The 21,599-nt window shown below is 45.0% G+C and overlaps 1 protein-coding gene across 1 annotated transcript in view; it reads left to right on the top strand.

Moving 5' to 3' along the window:
- The window catches only part of flot1a (flotillin 1a), a gene marked incomplete at both ends in the record, with an annotated part of 40,843 nt that overhangs the window by 6,427 nt on the left and 12,817 nt on the right, over nucleotides 1-21,599 (top strand). The window contains 7 exons of the mRNA XM_084327043.1: nucleotides 2,343-2,462; nucleotides 2,912-3,007; nucleotides 4,391-4,543; nucleotides 6,437-6,618; nucleotides 9,266-9,311; nucleotides 9,538-9,675; nucleotides 13,798-13,959. Of these exons, the coding sequence (XP_084183169.1) occupies nucleotides 2,343-2,462; nucleotides 2,912-3,007; nucleotides 4,391-4,543; nucleotides 6,437-6,618; nucleotides 9,266-9,311; nucleotides 9,538-9,675; nucleotides 13,798-13,959 (897 nt within the window). The remainder of the gene's footprint in view (nucleotides 1-2,342; nucleotides 2,463-2,911; nucleotides 3,008-4,390; nucleotides 4,544-6,436; nucleotides 6,619-9,265; nucleotides 9,312-9,537; nucleotides 9,676-13,797; nucleotides 13,960-21,599) is intronic.

Here is a 21,599-nt window from a genome sequence, read left to right as displayed (position 1 = left end):
AACGCGGAAACCGAGTGGCGTTGTAGAAAGCATAGACGCGGTCTGGGGGTGATTCTTTTTTTAGTTTGTTCTGGCAACATATTTTGGCTAAATGTGCATCCTCACTCACATCCCCACATCCCCACATCCCCACTTCACATCCTCACATCCCCACATCCCCACTTCACATCCTCACATCCCCACCTCACATCTTCACATCCTCACATCCCCACCTCACATCTTCACATCCCCACATCCCCACCTCACATCCCCACATCTTCACATCCCCACATCCCCACCTCACATCCCCACATCTTCACATCCCCACATCTTCACATCCCCACCTCACATCTTCACATCCTCACATCCCCACCTCACATCCTCACATCCTCACATCCCCACCTCACATCCCCACATCTTCACATCCCCACATCTTCACATCCCCACCTCACATCCCCACATCTTCACATCCTCACCTCACATCTTCACATCCCCACATCTTCACATCCCCACATCCCCACATCCTCACCTCACATCCCCACATCTTCACATCCTCACATCTTCACATCCCCACATCTTCACATCCTCACATCCCCACATCCCCACCTCACATCCCCACATCTTCACATCCCCACATCTTCACATCCTCACATCCCCACATCCCCACCTCACATCCCCACATCTTCACATCCCCACATCTTCACATCCTCACATCCCCACATCCCCACCTCACATCCCCACATCTTCACATCCTCACCTCACATCCCCACATCTTCACATCCCCACATCTTCACATCCCCACATCTTCACATCTTCACATCCTCACCTCACATCCCCACATCTTCACATCCCCACATCCCCACATCTTCACATCCCCACCTCACATCTTCACATCCCCACATCTTCACATCCCCACATCTTCACATCTTCACATCCTCACCTCACATCCCCACATCCCCACATCCCCACATCTTCACATCCCCACATCCCCACATCCCCACATCCCCACATCTTCACATCCCCACATCCTCACATCCCCACATCTTCACATCCCCACATCCCCACATCTTCACATCCCCACATCCCCACATCTTCACATCCCCACATCCCCACATCCCCACATCTTCACATCCCCACATCCCCACATCCCCACATCCCCACATCTTCACATCCTCACATCCCCACATCCCCACATCCCCACATCCCCACATCCTCACATCTTCACATCCCCACATCCCCACATCTTCACATCCCCACATCCCCACATCTTCACATCCCCACATCCCCACATCCCCACATCTTCACATCCCCACATCCCCACATCCCCACATCTTCACATCCCCACATCCCCACATCCCCACATCTTCACATCCCCACATCCCCACATCCCCACATCCCCACATCTTCACATCCTCACCTCACATCCCCACATCCTCACATCCCCACATCTTCACATCCCCACATCCCCACATCCCCACATCCCCACATCTTCACATCCCCACATCCCCACATCCCCACATCCCCACATCTTCACATCCCCACATCTTCACATCCCCACATCCCCACATCCCCACATCCTCACATCCCCACATCCTCACATCCCCACATCCTCACATCTTCACATCCCCACATCCTCACATCTTCACATCCCCACATCTTCACATCCCCACATCTTCACATCCTCACCTCACATCCCCACATCTTCACATCCTCACATCCCCACATCCTCACATCCCCACATCCCCACATCTTCACATCCCCACATCCCCACATCCCCACATCCTCACATCCCCACATCCTCACATCTTCACATCCCCACATCCTCACATCTTCACATCCCCACATCTTCACATCCCCACATCCTCACATCTTCACATCCCCACATCCCCACATCCCCACATCCCCACATCCTCACATCCCCACATCCCCACATCTTCACATCCCCACATCCCCACATCCCCACATCTTCACATCCCCACATCCCCACATCCTCACATCCCCACATCTTCACATCCCCACATCTTCACATCCCCACATCTTCACATCCCCACATCCCCACATCCCCACATCTTCACATCCCCACATCTTCACATCCCCACATCTTCACATCCCCACATCCCCACATCTTCACATCCCCACATCTTCACATCCCCACATCTTCACATCCTCACCTCACATCCCCACATCTTCACATCCCCACATCCCCACATCCCCACATCTTCACATCCCCACATCTTCACATCCCCACATCCCCACATCCCCACATCTTCACATCCCCACATCCCCACATCCTCACATCCCCACATCCCCACCTCACATCCCCACATCTTCACATCCCCACCTCACATCCCCACCTCTTGCAGGAGATCTATAAGGACCGTAAGAAGTTCTCGGAGGAGGTGTTCAAGGTGGCCTCGTCAGACCTGCTCAACATGGGGATCAGTGTGGTCAGCTACACGCTCAAAGACTTCCACGATGACCAGGTGATGATGATGCACTCTCATACGCGGTTAACCCTTTCACTGCCAAATGGTTTAACCCTTTCACTGTGACAATACGGAAAGTTAGCCCTTTCACTGCCACACGGCAAAGGGTTAACCCTTTCACTACCACACTACAGAAGGTTAACCCTTTATTTTTTTTAACTTTTCATTAAATTATTTTTGAAAGCATCTTCATGGATTAACGCATATGTTGCAGGGACTATTATAATCATCATATTGGCGTGACTATGCATCAAAGGGTTAAATCAAGCATTTTTAAGTGCTTTTGAGGAATATCGCAATATCGTGTATCGCAATATCCTTTAGGGGCCATATCGCCCAGCCCTAGTTAGAATCTGAAGTGTGTTCCTCTCTGTCTCCAGGACTACCTCCACTCCCTGGGGAAGGGTTAGGGTTAGAGTCTGAAGTGTGTTCCTCTCTGTCTCCAGGACTACCTCCACTCCCTGGGGAAGGCCCGCACCGCACAGGTGCAGAAGGACGCCCGCATCGGAGAGGCTCAGAACAAGAGGGACGCTGTCATCAGGGTGACGCACCTCTCCTCCTCTCTCTCTCTCTCTCTCTCTTCGTCTCCCTCTCTATCTCTCTCTCTCCTCATCCCTCTCTCTCTCTCTCCCTCTCTCTTTGTCTCTCTCTCTCCTCATCCCTTTCTCTTCATCCCTATCTTTCTCTCTCCTCATCCCCCCTCTCTCTCTCTCTCTCTCTCTCTTCATCCCTCTTTCTCTCTCATCATCCCTCTCTCTCTCCTCATCCCTCTCTCTCTCTCTTTGTCCCTCTTTCTCTCATCATCCCTCTCTCTCTTCGTCTCCCTCTCTCTCTCTCACCATCCCTCTCTTTCTCTCTCTCATCATCCCTCTCTCTCTCTTCGTCTCCCTCTCTCTTCATCCGTATCTTTCTCTCTCATCCCTCTCTCTCTTCATCCCTCTCTCTCTTTGTCCCTCTCTCTCTCCTCATCCCTCTCTCTCTTTGTCCCTCTCTTTCTCTCATCATCCCTCTCTCTCTTCGTCTCCCTCTCTCTCTCACCATCCCTCTCTTTCTCTCTCTCATCATCCCTTTCTCTTCATCCCTATCTTTCTCTCTCCTCATCCCCTCTCTCTCTCTTCATCCCTCTTTCTCTCTCATCATCCCTCTCCGTCTCCCTCTCTCTCTCCTCATCCCTCTCTCTCTTTGTCCCTCTCTCTCTCCTCATCCCTCTCTCTCTTTGTCCCTCTCTTTCTCTCATCATCCCTCTCTCTCTTCGTCTCCCTCTCTCTCTCACCATCCCTCTCTTTCTCTCTCTCATCATCCCTTTCTCTTCATCCCTATCTTTCTCTCTCCTCATCCCCTCTCTCTCTCTTCATCCCTCTTTCTCTCTCATCATCCCTCTCCGTCTCCCTCTCTCTCTCCTCATCCCTCTCTCTCTTTGTCCCTCTCTCTCTCCTCATCCCTCTCTCTCTTTGTCCCTCTCTTTCTCTCATCATCCCTCTCTCTCTTCGTCTCCCTCTCTCTCTCACCATCCCTCTCTTTCTCTCTCTCATCATCCCTCTCTCTCTCTTCGTCTCCCCCTCTCTCATCCCTCTCTCTCTTCATCCCTCTCTCTCCTCATCCCTCTCTCTCTCTCTCATCATCCCTCCCTCATCATCCCTCCCTCTCTCTCTCCCTCTCTCTCTCTCCCCATCCCTCTCTCTCATCATCTCTCTCTCTCTCTGTCATCATCTCTCTCTCTCTCCCTCTCTCTCTCTCCCCCTCCCTCTCTCTCTCTCTCTCTCTCCCTCTCTCCCTCTCTCTCTCCCTCTCTCCCTCTCTCTCTCCTCCCTCCCTCTCTCTCTCTCCCACTCCCTCTCTCCCACTCCCTCTCTCATCATCCCTCTCTCTCTCTCTCTCCCTCTCTCCCTCTCTCTCTCTCCCACTCCCTCTCTCCCTCTCTGCAGGAGGCTCGTGCGATGCAGGAGAAGATCTCGGCTCAGTATAAGAATGAGATAGAGATGGCCAAGGCCCAGAGAGACTACGAGCTGAAGAAGGCAGCCTACGACATCGAGGTCAACACCAAGAAGGCAGAGTCTGAGATGGCCTACCAGCTACAGGTACAGTTAACCCGTTCACTGCGACACTACTAGACGGTTCCATCTGTAGTGGGTTATCATTATCACACTACAGACGGTTCCATCTGTAGTGTGATAGTAAAGGGTTAACCTTCTGTAGTGTGGTAGTGAAAGGGTTAAACCTGTATTCATAGTGTGATATATATATTTATATTTACCAGGATGAGGAGCACGTTCAGCCATAGACTCATCCCCCCACGACTCACCACAAACTCAGCCTCAGCCAGTTCTTCCTGCCAGTAGCCATCAGGCGCCACAACCGTGGGCACAGACTGCTGCCATGTGCTGGAGAACTAACGGCTGGAGAACTTGAGAACTGTTAGGACTATCTGATTTTTCATAATAAACACTGTTTATTCTGACTCTTAACACTTTGATTACCACTGGTGAACATGGTAAAACGTGGTTAAATGCCACCACCCACTTCAATGATAACGTTGTGAACGCATAATCTCTGTCTTAAATTATGGCTATGTGTCTAATCTGCCCGTCGCTTATCAATGACTTGTTTGCAGTCAACATTGTCGAAACGGATTGTTTTTTTTAATCGGTTCATTTCCGTTTTATAGCATTTTGAAAAGCCCTCGTTTTTCAGGAAAATATATAGATTCTGTGATAATCGCCCTTTACTGGAATATTCTGGAATACACAAAAACATTGTAATTTTTCGGCCTATTTATGAATCGTTTTCAAATAAACGCTAGATTATCGATAGTATATGTGTTCTTATGCACGCTATAGAAGCGGGCTGAAATATAGATTCTCTCATTGCCTGATCAGCGGCGCGCACACACACACACATATGGGATACGTTGATATATCTGTGAAAAAAGCTCTGATTATCCCAAGACTGGTAAAATAGATTCCTTACCTCAGATCAGATGTTCTCCAAAAAAATTATTCCAATTACTGATCGCCATTCCAAATATCGATCGTGTTTATTGATTCAGCATTGGGTACTGTAAATATATATTCCACGCGTTTTCCGGGCCGACGGTCACTTGGTCTCTTCAGTTGTGTAAAGGCCGAATGAGTGTTTTTTGTTATAGATTATTATTATTATTATTATTAGTATTATTATTATCATTATTGTTATTATTATTTCCAATAGAAGGATATGATTTATGGGAATGTTATGATTATCTGTGTAACCAGTTGGGTGGACTCTGTTGTACTGTGGGCGGATCACCTGCACCTGTCAGGTGGATCAGCCCACGGCACGGCGGAGATCATTAAATGGGTGATAGGGATCAGCTGTGGGTTGGTAGCCGACGGGGAAAGCATAGAATTTTCTGACCGCTTTAGGACGCTTAGGATCGTTTAGAACATTTTAGATAGGCTCTGAACCATTATAGGAAATAGGATCGCTTTGATCACCTCTCCCATGTAACCCATACATTTTCTAAATAAATCGGATATCACGTCGGTATCTGATAACGGAACTCAAGGTGTGGAGACGATTATTTGGATGGAGCGCGTACAGAATCACTCCCCGACTGCCATTGGAAGCGGACCCAAGCAGAGGCCGCTACAAGTTGGCTTGACGGAAAAGTAACATGAGGAGGCTGGCCCGCCCCCCCCCATCAGTCTAAACTAATGGGGTGCAGTTACACAGGGAGAGACGATAGGGGGCGGTATCTTCCCAATTGAGCTCAGAGAGTCTGCAACACTAACCTGAGGCTCGATTGATGAAATATGAATTCAAATCGCCAATAAAAAAAAATACGACAAACAAACGCTATATAGAGTTGGTGGCATTCAAAGGTCGGCATGAACAAACGACAAACGCTGGCATCCAAAGTGTTAATAAACACTGTTAGGACTATCTGAGCAGTACATTGATTTTCCACGTGATTTCCATGATTCCTCTCCCAGGTGGCGAAGACCAAGCAGCGCATCGAGGAGGAGAGGATGCAGGTGAAGGTGGTGGAGCGCTCTCAGCAGATCATGCTCCAGGAGCAGGAGATCACCCGCAAGGAGATGGAGCTGGAGGCCAAGGTCAAGAAGCCGGCAGAGGCAGAGAAATACCGTCTGGAGAAACTGGCTGAGGCCCAGCGGTGAGGGGGGGGGAGACAGGACAGCTGAAACCACCACAGTCAGGACAGATTAAACCACCACAGTCAGGACAGATTAAACCACCACAGTCAGGACAGATGAAACCATCACAGTCAGGACAGATGAAACCATCACAGTCAGGACAGATTAAACCATCACAGTCAGGACAGACAGCTGAAACCATCACAGTCAGGAGCTGAAACCACCACAGTCAGGAGCTGAAACCATCACAGTCAGGACAGACAGCTGAAACCATCACAGTCAGGACAGATGAAACCAACACAGTCATGACAGCTGAAACCATCACAGTCAGGACAGATTAAACCATCACAGTCAGGACAGACAGCTGAAACCATCACAGTCAGGACAGACAGCTGAAACCATCACAGTCAGGACAGACAGCTGAAACCATCACAATCAGGACAGACAGGTGAAACCACCACAGTCAGGACAGACAGGTGAAACCATCACAGTCAGGACAGACAGGTGAAACCATCACAGTCAGGACAGACAGGTGAAACCATCACAGTCAGGACAGACAGCTGAAACCATCACAGTCAGGACAGACAGCTGAAACCATCACTGTTGAACTCTTTAGGAGAAAAGAGAGCCAAATGTATTTTATTGACTAAAAATTACATATATTATTTATCCAAAACAAATGGTACAATTTAAATGTCCCCTAAATGATCAAATGTACTCCTTGCAACTATTTTCAAGGTAAACCAGAAATTAAATGAAATTTAAGGGTAAAAAGAGAATAATTTACATCAGGCATCTATGTGGGCAGCATGGGAGGGCTTGACTGGTTTACCATCTGGCATATATGGGGGCAGCCCAGAGGACTTGCTCATTGCAGTCCATGATTCAGAGTCATTGAGTCAGCTCATTGTGCTAAATGAGTTAAGCTGCAATCAAACCAGGAACGTGATGACCCAATGGTATGTTCACTTTTACCTTCCCTGCTTGCTTAGATGTGCATGTGCCCTGCTTGCTTAAATGTGCATGTGCCCTGCTTGCTTTATGATATATGCTCTGTTAGCTCTGTTCATGTGCTTTGCTTGTGTTAGCTGTTAGCTCCCTAGCATATTAACTAGCATGTTAGCTTTGCTCAACATGAAATGTTCGTAGCATGTTATCTCTGCTCAACATGAAATGTTTGTAGCATGTTAGCTCTGCTCAACATGAAATGTTTGTAGCATGTTAGCTCTGTTCATGTGCTTTGCTTGTGTTAGCATGTTAGCTCTGCTCAACATGAAATGTTTGTAGCATGTTAGCTCTGCTCACCATGCTATGTTTGACATGCGGCCCCAGTGCACCCTGGGAAATGGTGTTTCTGTAGGCCTGTAATGTCTGGCAGTTTTTGAATATATTGTTTGAACATTTTGATGCATGACATTCATGACATGGTTAAGTTTAAAGAACAATGTTGATTGGTGTAATAAATAAATAAGTAAATACTATATATATAATATAGGTTTTATATGGTATGTTGTATATATATATATATTAAAGGTTATATGTGGTATATATATATATAAATAAATAATAAATAAATAGATAAATATATAAATAAATAATAAATAAATAGATAAATATATATATATAATATGTTATATGGTATATATATAATAAGAATAATACAAAATGTCAAATGTATTGGTAAATGCTGAATGAATGTTCTTAATGTTAACTATGCCCAAATGTATTAATGTTAACTATAATTTATGGTATTATTATAGCCTATGTATTTATGTTGATGTTGAAACATTTCCTTTCATACCCTTTCAGGTTTATAACCTGCTATTGTGACTGCTATTGAGACAACCATTTGTCAACCAAATAAATGACAAACAAAGGTCAAAGAAGTCACAGAGTTATATCCATCCTTGATCACGTTGCCTGAGCCCTTCAAGTGGGGAAAATAAGAACAAACTTGACAATCACAGTCAGGACAGACAGCTGAAACCATCACAGTCAGGACAGACAGCTGAAACCATCACAGTCAGGACAGACAGCTGAAACCACCACAGTCAGGACAGACAGGTGAAACCATCACAGTCAGGACAGACAGCTGAAACCACCACAGTCAGGACAGCTGAAACCATCACAGTCAGGACAGCTGAAACCACCACAGTCAGGACAGACAGCTGAAACCATCACAGTCAGGACAGATTAAACCATCAGTCAGGACAGCTGAAACCACCACAGTCAGGACAGATTAAACCATCACAGTCAGGACAGACAGCTGAAACCATCAGTCAGGACAGCTGAAACCATCACAGTCAGGACAGATGAAACCACCACAGTCAGGACAGCTGAAACCACCACAGTCAGGACAGACAGCTGAAACCATCAGTCGGGACAGCTGAAACCACCACAGTCAGGACAGACAGCTGAAACCCCCACAGTCAGAACAGACAGCTGAAACCATCACAGTCAGGACAGCTGAAACCATCACAGTCAGGACAGACAGCTGAAACCACCACAGTCAGGACAGCTGAAACCATCACAGTCAGGACAGACAGCTGAAACCACCACAGTCAGGACAGCTGAAACCACCACAGTCTGGACAGCTGAAACCAGCATAATTTGGTTTCACTCTTTGCTCTGACACTGGTCTGTCTGTCTGTCTGTCTGTCTGTCCAGTTCGCAGATGATCATGGAGGCTGAAGCTGAGGCTGAGTCCATCAGAGTGAGTCAAAGATCTCTGCAAACTCCCCTCCATCCTTTCTACTGCAACCACAATACATACATAAGGAAGAATACTGGACAAATAAAAGTTGTTTTATTCTATGATATGCCACGATCATCAATCATGGATGACTTTCATAGATTTCTTTTTTTTTAATCAATACTAGACACATGAATGAATGACTGTTGTGGGATTTATATACCACCGTATTGTGATGATGTCATAGATGCGGGGCGATGCAGAGGCGTTTGCCGTGGAGGCCAAGGGTCGCGCCGAGGCGGAGCAGATGACCAAGAAGGCAGAGGCCTTCCAGCAGTACGGGGAGGGGGCCATGGTGGACATGCTGCTGGAGAAGCTGCCTCTGGTGAGACCTGCTGCCTCCTACCTCCTACCCACTACCTCCTGCCTCCTAACCACTACCTCCTACCCACTACCCACTACTTCCTACCCACTACCTCCTACCCACTACCTCCTACCTCCTACCCACTACCCACTACCCACTACTTCCTACCCACTACCCACTACCCACTACCTCCTACCTCCTAACCACTACCTCCTACCCACTACCCACTACCCACTACCTCCTACCCACTACCTCCTACCCACTACCTCCTACCTCCTACCCACTACCCACTACCCACTACTTCCTACCCACTACCCACTACCTCCTACCTCCTAACCACTACCTCCTGCCTCCTAACCACTACCTCCTACCCACTACCCCCTACCTCCTACCCACTACCCACTACCTCCTAACCACTACCTCCTACCCACTACCCACTACCCACTACCTCCTACCTCCTACCCACTACCTCCTACCTCCTACCCACTACCTCCTACCCACTACCCACTACTTCCTACCCACTACCTCCTACCCACTACCTCCTACCTCCTACCCACTACCTCCTACCCACTACTTCCTACCCACTACCTCCTACCCACTACTTCCTACCCACTACCTCCTACCCACTACCTCCTACCTCCTACCCACTACTTCCTACCCACTACCTCCTACCCACTACCCACTACTTCCTACCCACTACCTCCTACCCACTACCTCCTACCTCCTACCCACTACCCACTACTTCCTACCCACTACCTCCTACCCACTACCCACTACTTCCTACCTACTACCCACTACTTCCTACCCACTACCCACTACTTCCTACCCACTACCTCCTACCCACTACCCACTACCCACTACTTCCTACCCACTACCCACTACTTCCTACCTACTACCCACTACTTCCTACCCACTACTTCCTACCCACTACCTTCTACCCACTACCTCCTACCCACTACCTCCTACCCACTACCTCCTACCCACTACCCACTACCTCCTACCCACTACCTCCTACCCACTACCTCCTACCCACTACCTCCTACCTCCTACCCACTACCTCCTACCCACTACCTCCTACCCACTACCCACTACCTCCTACCCACTACCTCCTACCTCCTACCCACTACCTCCTACCCACTACCTCCTACCTCCTACCTCCTACCCACTACCTCCTACCCACTACCCACTACCTCCTACCCACTACCTCCTGCCTTCTATCCACTACCTCCTACCTACTACCTCCTACCCACTACCTCCTACCTACTACCTCCTACCCACTACCTCCTACCTTCTATCCACTACCTCCTACCCACTACCTCCTACCCACTACCTCCTACCCACTACCTCCTACCCACTACCTCCTGCCTCCTACCCACTACCCACTACCTCCTGCCTCCTACCCACTACCTCCTACCCACTACCTCCTGCCTCCTACCTACTACCTCCTACCCACTACCTCCTACCCACTACCCCCTACCCACTACCTCCTGCCTTCTACCCACTATCTCCTGCCTCCTACCTCCTACCCACTACCTCCTACCCACTACCCCCTACCCACTACCTCCTGCCTCCTACCCACTACCTCCTACCCACTACCTCCTACCCACTACCCACTACTTCCTACCTACTACCCACTACTTCCTACCCACTACCCACTACTTCCTACCCACTACCCACTACCCACTACTTCCTACCCACTACCCACTACTTCCTACCTACTACCCACTACTTCCTACCCACTACCTCCTACCCACTACCTTCTACCCACTACCTCCTACCCACTACCTCCTACCCACTACCCACTACCTCCTACCCACTACCTCCTACCCACTACCTCCTACCCACTACCTCCTACCCACTACCTCCTACCTCCTACCCACTACCTCCTACCCACTACCTCCTGCCTCCTACCCACTACCTCCTACCTCCTACCCACTACCCACTACCTCCTACCCACTACCTCCTGCCTTCTATCCACTACCTCCTACCTACTACCTCCTACCTACTACCTCCTACCCACTACCTCCTACCTTCTACCCACTACCTCCTACCCACTACCTCCTACCCACTACATCCTACCCACTACCTCCTACCCCCTACCTCCTGCCTCCTACCCACTACCTCCTACCCACTACCTCCTACCCACTACCTCCTACCCACTACCCACTACCTCCTGCCTCCTACCCACTACCTCCTACCCACTACCTCCTACCCACTACCTCCTGCCTCCTACCCACTACCTCCTACCCACTACCTCCTACCCACTACCCCCTACCCACTACCTCCTGCCTTCTACCCACTATCTCCTGCCTCCTATCCCCTACCTCCTGCCTCCTACCCACTACCTCCTATCCACTACCTCCTACCCACTACCTCCTACCTCCTACCCACTACATTCTACCTCCTACCCACTACATCCTACCCACTACTACCCACTACCTCCTACCTCCTACCCACTACATCCTACCCACTGCCTCCTACCCACTACCTCCTACCCCCTGCCTCCTACCCACTACCTCCTACCTCCTACCCACTACATCCTACCCACTACCTCCTACCCACTACATCCTACCCACTACCTCCTACCCACTACCTCCTACCCACTAAGTCCTACCTCCTACCCACTACCTCCTACCCACTACCTCCTACCTCCTACCCACTACCTCCTACCCACTACCTCCTACCCACTACCTCCTACCTCCTACCCACTACCTCCTACCCACTACCTACTAGGGTCTAATAATACTGTTTTTCTTAATACCGGTAGATGTAGGCCCATCCTCTTAATCTATCCACTCGTTTATGGGTAACGGGTATGTTAAATCAAACGTAACGTTGTCCACGGAGTAGGTCACGTTGACACAGTTTCCGTTTGATGAATGGCAGTCAGTGGCGGCCGGCCGATAGAGGGCGCTGGGGCGCCGCCCCCCCTGGTGAAGAGAGAAAGAGAAGAAGAAAGTGTTTTTTGATTTTAGATTTTTGGACCACTAAAAATAAACTAAACATGTTTAAAATGAATAATAACTCATTTTAAGTGTTTGTGTTTCAAATGCACAATAATATATCAAATATAAATTATTTTTTGTGCGTGATTCACATGACGTCACTCTCTCTCTCCTGATAGAGAGTATACCTCCAAAGCTGGGCGCATAGACTTAACGTGCGTCACTGTATCGTCGCAGCCAATGTAAATAGGTCAAGCAAATACATTTCGCCTATCAGGGTCTTCAAATATCATGTCTCTGGGCGCGTTTTCTAGCACTCGAAGCAAGCTCTGCGCCACTGTACTCGTCACGTCGTCAGTCATCAGACAGAAAAGAATGCGAGGAGGAGCCAGTAGTATTTTCATTTCGGATCGTGAGTTAGCTTAGCTAGGCTTGTGGTTCGGTAATAAGAAGTGTATTCTCAGGAGTTGGAGAGATCATCACGAGATACTGTACATTCAGACAGTGTTGTATTTGGATTTATATGGACACACACTTTATCATGGAAAGTTCAAGCCCGGACCACAAAAGCTTCTCGAAGGGTTAACGCGACGGCTCGAGGCTCGTTCCAACAAAACAACAAGTGAGTCTAACAATATGTACTGTTCTGTAGTTACTGAAACTGATTTGAATATGGCAAGTCAAGATTCAAGAGGTTTATTTGTCGCATACAATCACAAGGCGTGCAGTGAAATGAGGGTAGGGTGGGCTGGCCGCGATATCTCTCTCTCTCTCTCTCTCTCTCTCACACGCAGTACGCGCATTGATTCATGATCATTACATTATGATCGACTGGAATAAAAAAAAATTGCTTTACAATTTACATACTGTAGCTGTCCCTTTGTTCATTAATGTTTAACCTAAATGTAGAACAACTCACCAAAAGTGACTATTGCAAAATTCACCCCCCCCCCCTCCCCCTACCCCGTGCGCCCACCCAAAAGTGCATTGGACCGGCCGCCACTGATGGCAGTTGAAACTTTCTACAACATTCTAAAGCCAGCGCTGTGGTATATTCATGGTGATTTAACCGTGAGTGTATCATGAATATACTCACTGTTTAGAATGCTCTCGACCAATCACAAATGCGTGGTTGTGACTACCTGTTGTATAAAAGGCTTTATCTTGTTCTTGATGAAGTTCCACTCTATTCCACTAGATGGCAGAGGAGATCAGCAAGCCTTTGTCAGCGGCCCACAAGATTACCATGGTTTCCTGCGGCGGGGAGGTGGGCGCGGCCAAGCTGACAGGGGAGGTGCTAGACATCATGACACGCCTCCCAGAGACGGTGGAGAAACTGACCGGAATCAGTATCACCCTGGTAACACACACAACACACATACACACACACAGAGACACACACACATACACAGACACCAGTGCATGTGAGCGGATCGGCGCGGGCGAGAAATCCGCTCTTCGCTCTAGACGGCTTGTTCCGCTCCGCTAATTGCTCATGTTGACCCCGCCCCCAAGTCGCTCTCTGCTCGCTCACCGCTCACCTTCATTTACGAATCAAGCGCTCCCCACTCCACATCGCTCACAGCTCGCTCTGCAGAATTTTAAGCATTGATTTGACCAAACTACAACAGTCTACACCCCCTGGGCCCCTTAACAATTGTTTGTATTGAGCCGTATTGTAATTGTACCCATTCTGCAATGTTAAATAACGTAATATCCATTCAACTAGCTCTACTAAGCGATGGTAGCTAGCCTAGCCACAATGGTCGCTGCCATTCACGTTAGCATGTAAGCTAACATCAACAACAATGGCGGAATATACTTTGGTCTACAGGATGTTAGTGACGATTCACCCTTCTCATTGGTTGAAAATGGCCTTCATGTTTGTACATCGCCACCTGTTGCTTTGGCATTGTACTACATGTATATTACATCAGTGTTAAACCACTGTGTGAGCGGCCCGGAGCGGATTGGAGCGGAGGAGAACTCTCGCTCCGGAAGTCGCGCCGACCCATTTTAAAACCCACTCCGCCGCTCACGTCAAAACCGCCCGCTCCGCTCCCCGTGCCGCTCACATGCCCTGACAGACACACACACACACAGACACACACATATACACACATACACACACTCACACACACACACATACACACAAACACGTACATAAACACATACACATACACACACGTACATACACACCTACACATCCATATACACATACACACACAAATACACATACATACTGTACATACATACACAAGTCATTCTACAGAAACGCACACTTTTCTGTCCCCAGCCTTTGCAGAAAGCATACACTTTAAACAGACTTTGTAGTCAGTTATTTAATTTATATATTTGAATAATGTAAAATGTTCTTTGAACAATTATACTTATTTGAGGCAAGAATTGGGCAATATTTGTTTTTAATCAATTATATGAAATTCCAAGTACAAGAAAAGTGCTTGTCCCCAATGTCATGTATTGAGGTTTAGGGGCATATTTAGAGTTTACAAATATATTTCTCTCCCATTTTAAATGCAAGAATGTATACACCACTATCACATGTATGAAGTGGCTAACATAAAAAAAATTTAAATACCAACTAAATATTATAAATAATATAATGGAAATAGCTGTCCCCTGGTGTCATGTCACTGGTGTTACCGCTTAACAAAAATCCCTATTCTGAAATTTTAGAAGATATCAATACTCAATAATCAATACAAATTGATTAAATTACATATTTTAGTGAGTTTAGCATGATTAGCAACATGTGGTTTGAGGTACTGTAGCTGCCATTTTGTAAAATACAGATTTCATGAAAATGGTCACTGGTGTTACCGTCACTGGTGTTACTGCTCTTCATGGTAACACCAGTGATGACCAGTAACACCAGTGACTATCTTGTGTAAATAAGCTTTAGTAAAAGCTTTTAAAGAAGTTGTTATGCATACAATATAACGTATTAGTACTCATTTCATGATCACAACTAAATATAAATATAAATTATATAAATATATATTTATATAATATATATATAAAATAAATATATATAAATAACTAAAGTTATTTGACTTAATGTCTTTGGTTTTGTACTAAATACACCATTTTCTATCTCAAATAAGTAATTGATATTGAATAAAACAATATTTAGTGTTCTTTGTGTCACTGGTGTTTTTTTTTTTTATCCACTTTTTCTCCCATTTTTCTATATTTTCTCCCATCCCAATTTCGTATCATCCAATTCAACCCTCCCCTGTCACGAACGCTGTTTCTTGCCTCCCACAAGCCGGCTGCAATGTGGACTAAGTCATACATAGCACAAGTCCCCTCCGGTACTTGAGGTAACAGCAGTCGCATCTTTTCACCTGCGCAGCTCGATCTCTCAGTGTCGAGGAGTAACGCGTGGGAGGCTCACGCTGCCCCCGACACTTCCTGATTCTACTGCGCAGGCGCACCAACCGACCTGTAGGAGTCGCTTGTTCACAACGTTCGATCCCCACCCTTCAGTTTTCCCTCCCCGTAATACGGCCAATGTGTATTACTGCGGACGACCAGCTAAACTGAAAACAATGTGGAGAGCTGGATTCGAACACGCGAATCCTAGCATCTCCACACTGGTGGCGAGTGCCTTGCCCACTACACCACCTAGCCGCCCATGTCACTGGTGTTTTATTGTGTCACTGGTGTTACTGTGTTTTTTTTGGGTCATATGAAATCAAAAGTGTCACATTTGACTTGTAAATGATTTTATATCAATTGACCTTTGCTTCATTCAAGAGTTAGGATGTTAAGGATACTATCATTAAATTTGTATGACTGTCCTTCAAATATTGTTATTATTATAGCAAAGATATGATGGTGTTAATAAGCAAACGTCACACAATCACACTTTTCACAAACCTGATTAAAATAAATAAATACATAATCTCCAAATGTTTTGCATTATAATTATCCTACTGTGCCTCTGACTATATGTGCAGAATATATTGTGAAAAAAACATTTCTAAAAATACTTTAATATTGTTAAAGGTATGAGGTAACACCAGTGACAGAAAGATGGCACAAGCATTCTTTAAGTCAAAGTAAATATATATTTTTTTAATCATTAAGCTCTCATTTATGTGGATTCATAAAGTCAAAGGGTTAACCAATATTGTAACTTAAGTTTAAATGTAGGAAAATTAACTATATTTTAAGACATGTTGCTAGTCCAAAAGTGTGCGTTTCTGTAGAATGACGTACACATACTGTACACACACACACATACTGTACACACACATAATGTACATACACATACATACATACATACATACAGTACACCACACACCCCCAAAAGGTGCACCTTGCAGTATCTTACTGTTTATTACTAACAGAGTATCTTACTGTTTATTACTAACAGAGTATCTTACTGTTTATTATTAACAGAGTATCTTACTGTTTATTATTAACAGAGTATCTTACTGTTTATTACTAACAGAGTATCTTACTGTTTATTACTAACAAAGTATCTTACTGATTATTACTAACAGAGTATCTTACTGATTATTACTAACAGAATATCTTACTGATTATTACTAACAGAATATCTTACTGATTATTACAGAGTATCTTACTGAGTATTACTAACAGAGTATCTTACTGATTATTACAGAGTATCTTACTGTTTATTACTAACAGAGTATCTTACTGATTATTACTAACAGAATATCTTACTGATTATTACAGAGTATCTTACTGTTTATTACTAACAGAGTATCTTACTGTTTATTACTAACAGAGTATCTTACTGATTATTACAGAGTATCTTACTGTTTATTATTACTAACAGAGTATCTTACTGATTATTACAGAGTATCTTACTGATTATTACAGAGTATCTTACTGATTATTACTAACAGAGTATCTTACTGATTATTACAGAGTATCTTACTGTTTATTACTAACAGAGTATCTTACTGTTTATTACTAACAGAGTATCTTACTGATTATTACAGAGTATCTTACTGTTTATTATTACTAACAGAGTATCTTACTGATTATTACAGAGTATCTTACTGTTTATTATTACTAACAGAGTATCTTACTGTTTATTACTAACAGAATATCTTACTGTTTATTACTAACAGAGTATCTTACTGATTATTACAGAGTATCTTACTGTTTATTACTAACAGAATATCTTACTGATTATTACTAACAGAATATCTTACTGATTATTACAGAGTATCTTACTGATTATTACAGAGTATCTTACTGATTATTACTAACAGAGTATCTTACTGATTATTACAGAGTATCTTACTGTTTATTATTACTAACAGAGTATCTTACTGATTATTACAGAGTATCTTACTGTTTATTATTACTAACAGAGTATCTTACTGTTTATTACTAACAGAATATCTTACTGTTTATTACTAACAGAATATCTTACTGATTATTACTAACAGAATATCTTACTGATTATTACAGAGTATCTTACTGATTATTACAGAGTATCTTACTGATTATTACTAACAGAGTATCTTACTGATTATTACAGAGTATCTTACTGTTTATTATTACTAACAGAGTATCTTACTGATTATTACAGAGTATCTTACTGTTTATTATTACTAACAGAGTATCTTACTGTTTATTACTAACAGAATATCTTACTGTTTATTACTAACAGAGTATCTTACTGATTATTACAGAGTATCTTACTGTTTATTACTAACAGAGTATCTTACTGATTATTACTAACAGAGTTACTGTTTTCTCATATTTAATTGGTGAGTTTATTTCACATTCATTTCAACAGGGATTTTGATGAAAGGGTGCCATAAAAGCTGGAAAAAAATATTTTACCATCCCCCCTCTCTCTCTCTCCTCCCCCTGCCCTCCCCCCCTTTCTCTCCTCCTCCCCTCTCTTCCTCTCTCTATCTCTCTCTCCACAGCAGGCCGCGCATACGGACTAGAGAACCAAGCAGTTTAGTGACCAGGCTCTATCCTGCCTGTGTGTCTGCCTTAACCCCAACACCCCCCAACACCATTCTGTTGTGTCATAGTTCTGACTATAACTCTCTGTATATCATGTTGTGTGTCTCCATGTCAGCCTGCGTTCTCTGACTAACTCACTGACTAACTCTCTGACTAACTCTCTGACTAACTCACTGACTAACTCTCTGACTAACTCTCTGACTAACTCACTGACTAACTCTCTGACTAACTCTCTGACTAACTCTCTGACTAACTCTCTGACCAACTCTCTGACTAACTCTCTGACTAACTCTCTGACTAACTCTCTGACCAACTCTCTGACCAACTCTCTGACTAACTCTCTGACTAACTCTCTGACTAACTCTCTGTATATCATGTTGTGTGTCTCCATGTCAGCCTGCGTTCTCTGACTAACTCACTGACTAACTCTCTGACTAACTCTCTGACTAACTCTCTGACTAACTCTCTGACTAACTCTCTGTATATCATGTTGTGTGTCTCCATGTCAGCCTGCGTTCTCTGACTAACTCACTGACTAACTCTCTGACTAACTCTCTGACCAACTCTCTGACCAACTCTCTGACCAACTCTCTGACTAACTCTCTGACTAACTCTCTGACCAACTCTCTGACTAACTCTCTGACTAACTCTCTGACTAACTCTCTGACCAACTCTCTGACTAACTCTCTGACTAACTCTCTGACTAACTCTCTGACTAACTCTCTGACTAACTCTCTGGCTAACTCTCTGGCTAACTCTGACTAACTCTCTGACTAACTCTCTGACTAACTCTCTGTAAATCATGTTGTGTGTCTCCATGTCAGCCTGCGTTCTCTGACTAACTCTCTGACTAACTCTCTGACTAACTCTCTGACTAACTCTCTGGCTAACTCTCTGACTAACTCTCTGACTAACTCTCTGACTAACTCTCTGACTAACTCTCTGACTAACTCTCTGACTAACTCTCTGACTAACTCTCTGGCTAACTCTCTGACTAACTCTCTGACTAACTCACTGTATATCATGTCGTCTTCCTGCCTCCAACATTGCATCATCATCGCCGACCTGAAACCAGATGCCTACAGCTTCAGACTCGCTGCCAAAATCAAGATTTCAACGTCTTTGTTTTTTTTGTCGTCGCTGTTTGTTACATGATCATATCATCGTGAGAAACGGCTCATAGAGATAATAATAACGCAACATTAATTTAGAAAGTTTTGAAATCGGCGCAGAGAAACTACCCCACAGGTCTCATCTGATTGATTGATTGAAAACTTTATTAACAGATTGCAGAATGGGTACGATACAGTACGGCTCATCTACTGCAGGTCTCGTAGATCACTTAGATCACTCTAGAACATTGAGGTTAATATAAAAGTAATCCATGCCGGGTGGAAATAAATAAAACTAATAATAAAATAAACGTATCCTTTGACCGAATTTGGGATCTCGGGACAATAAAAACATTATTCAAATATCAGTATTATAATTCAGGCCAGCCGGCGTCTTTTTTTTTTGTGCCTCTGAAACGTCTGTTTGTTGTCATCCGTCCTCTCTATTCAAGAACTGTGTCCACCGTCTGCCTTGCTGCCAAACCCTAAGTGCGTCTTAACCTGTGTTCGATGCAAATGCGCAACGAACAACAGTCACCTAAAGCAGTGGTTCCCAAAGTCGGGGTCGCGACCCAAAGGTGGGCCGCGAGCAGCCACGGATGGGCCGTGAGATGATTTAAAAAAATAAAAATAAAAATAAAAGAAACATTTTTTTTGTTTTTTATTTTTATTTTTATTTTTTTATTTTAATTTAAATTTTTGTCAGGCCACTGAACTTAGAAGCAGGCCAGGACAGTGTTTCTAGTTGTATTCTAAAATTCTATTCTATAGTATTCTAAAATGTGACTATATGGTTTTATATTAACTTAATAAATAAACAAAAACGAAAAATCTACTTATTTCAACGAACATTTCAAACTAAATAACAGATTATGCACATAAAACGCTGAAAAAAACCAAAGCAACAATAGTATTTTAATGAGGCTATTATTATTATCATTATTATTTTGCAACAAGTTAGCCCTCTCATAAATAGCACATATAAATGAATAACTAACTTGAACTAACTTAATAGGATTGAAGTGATATTTGGCTTAAAAAATCGGTCGCATGACAAAAAAAAAAAAAAAGCCAGACTATGTGCATTGGGCCGCGGCTCTCTGACGCCTTATTTTCTGGGCCCCGGCCTGAAAAGTTTGGGAACCCCTGACCTAAAGGATTCCCTACTGATCCCTGGAGACCACACCTCCAACCCCCACCTAAAGGATTCCCTACTGATCCCTGGAGACCACACCTCCAACTGGACCTCTCCAGCTCCAGGCTCCAGCTGTTTGGATGTTGTTTATTTTGTTTTCATTTATAGTTTTAGAAATGTGTTTTCATAGCACTGAGAGTGTGATTTCTGTGTCTTTCAGTAGCTGATAGTTCTGTTGTTCCTGGGAGTGAATGAACGGGAGCTAACAACCAAAGTCTTACAGTCTGTGGTATGTTCTTCTTAAGAATAGTTGTACGCGGCTAGGTGGTGTAGTGGGCAAGGCGCTCGCCACCACCGCTGGAGACGCTGGGTTCGAGCCCAGCTCTCGGCGCGTTGCTATCAGCTTGGCTGGTCGTTCACACTAACACAATTGGCAGTGTTAGGGGGTGGGAAAGCTGATGGGTGGGTCCTGGGCGTTGTGGACAGCGACCCCTACAGTTCGGTCGGGGCGCCTGCACAGCGAGGGTAGGATCTGGAGAAAGGTAGTGTGACCTTCCACACGTTACACTCTCCCGGTGAGAATCTGCGCTGCTAGGCTGGCTGCCGGCTGGCTGCACATGCGTCGGAGGAAAGCATGTGACAGTCGCGTCTCTACAATTCGTAGCCGCATTTCTGCAGACCCCTCTCTGATTGGTTGAGGCCATTTCTGCAGACCCCTCTCTGATTGGCCGAGCGCGCGCATGAGCCGCGACAAGCTCCTCTAGCCAG

Source organism: Notolepis coatsorum (genome assembly GCF_963971535.1).
Source record: "Notolepis coatsorum genome assembly, chromosome: 13".
In the NCBI taxonomy this organism is placed as follows: Eukaryota; Metazoa; Chordata; class Actinopteri; order Aulopiformes; family Paralepididae; genus Notolepis; species Notolepis coatsorum.
Note: the sequence above shows the minus strand (reverse complement) of the source record. Positions and strands in the feature narration are given on the sequence as shown.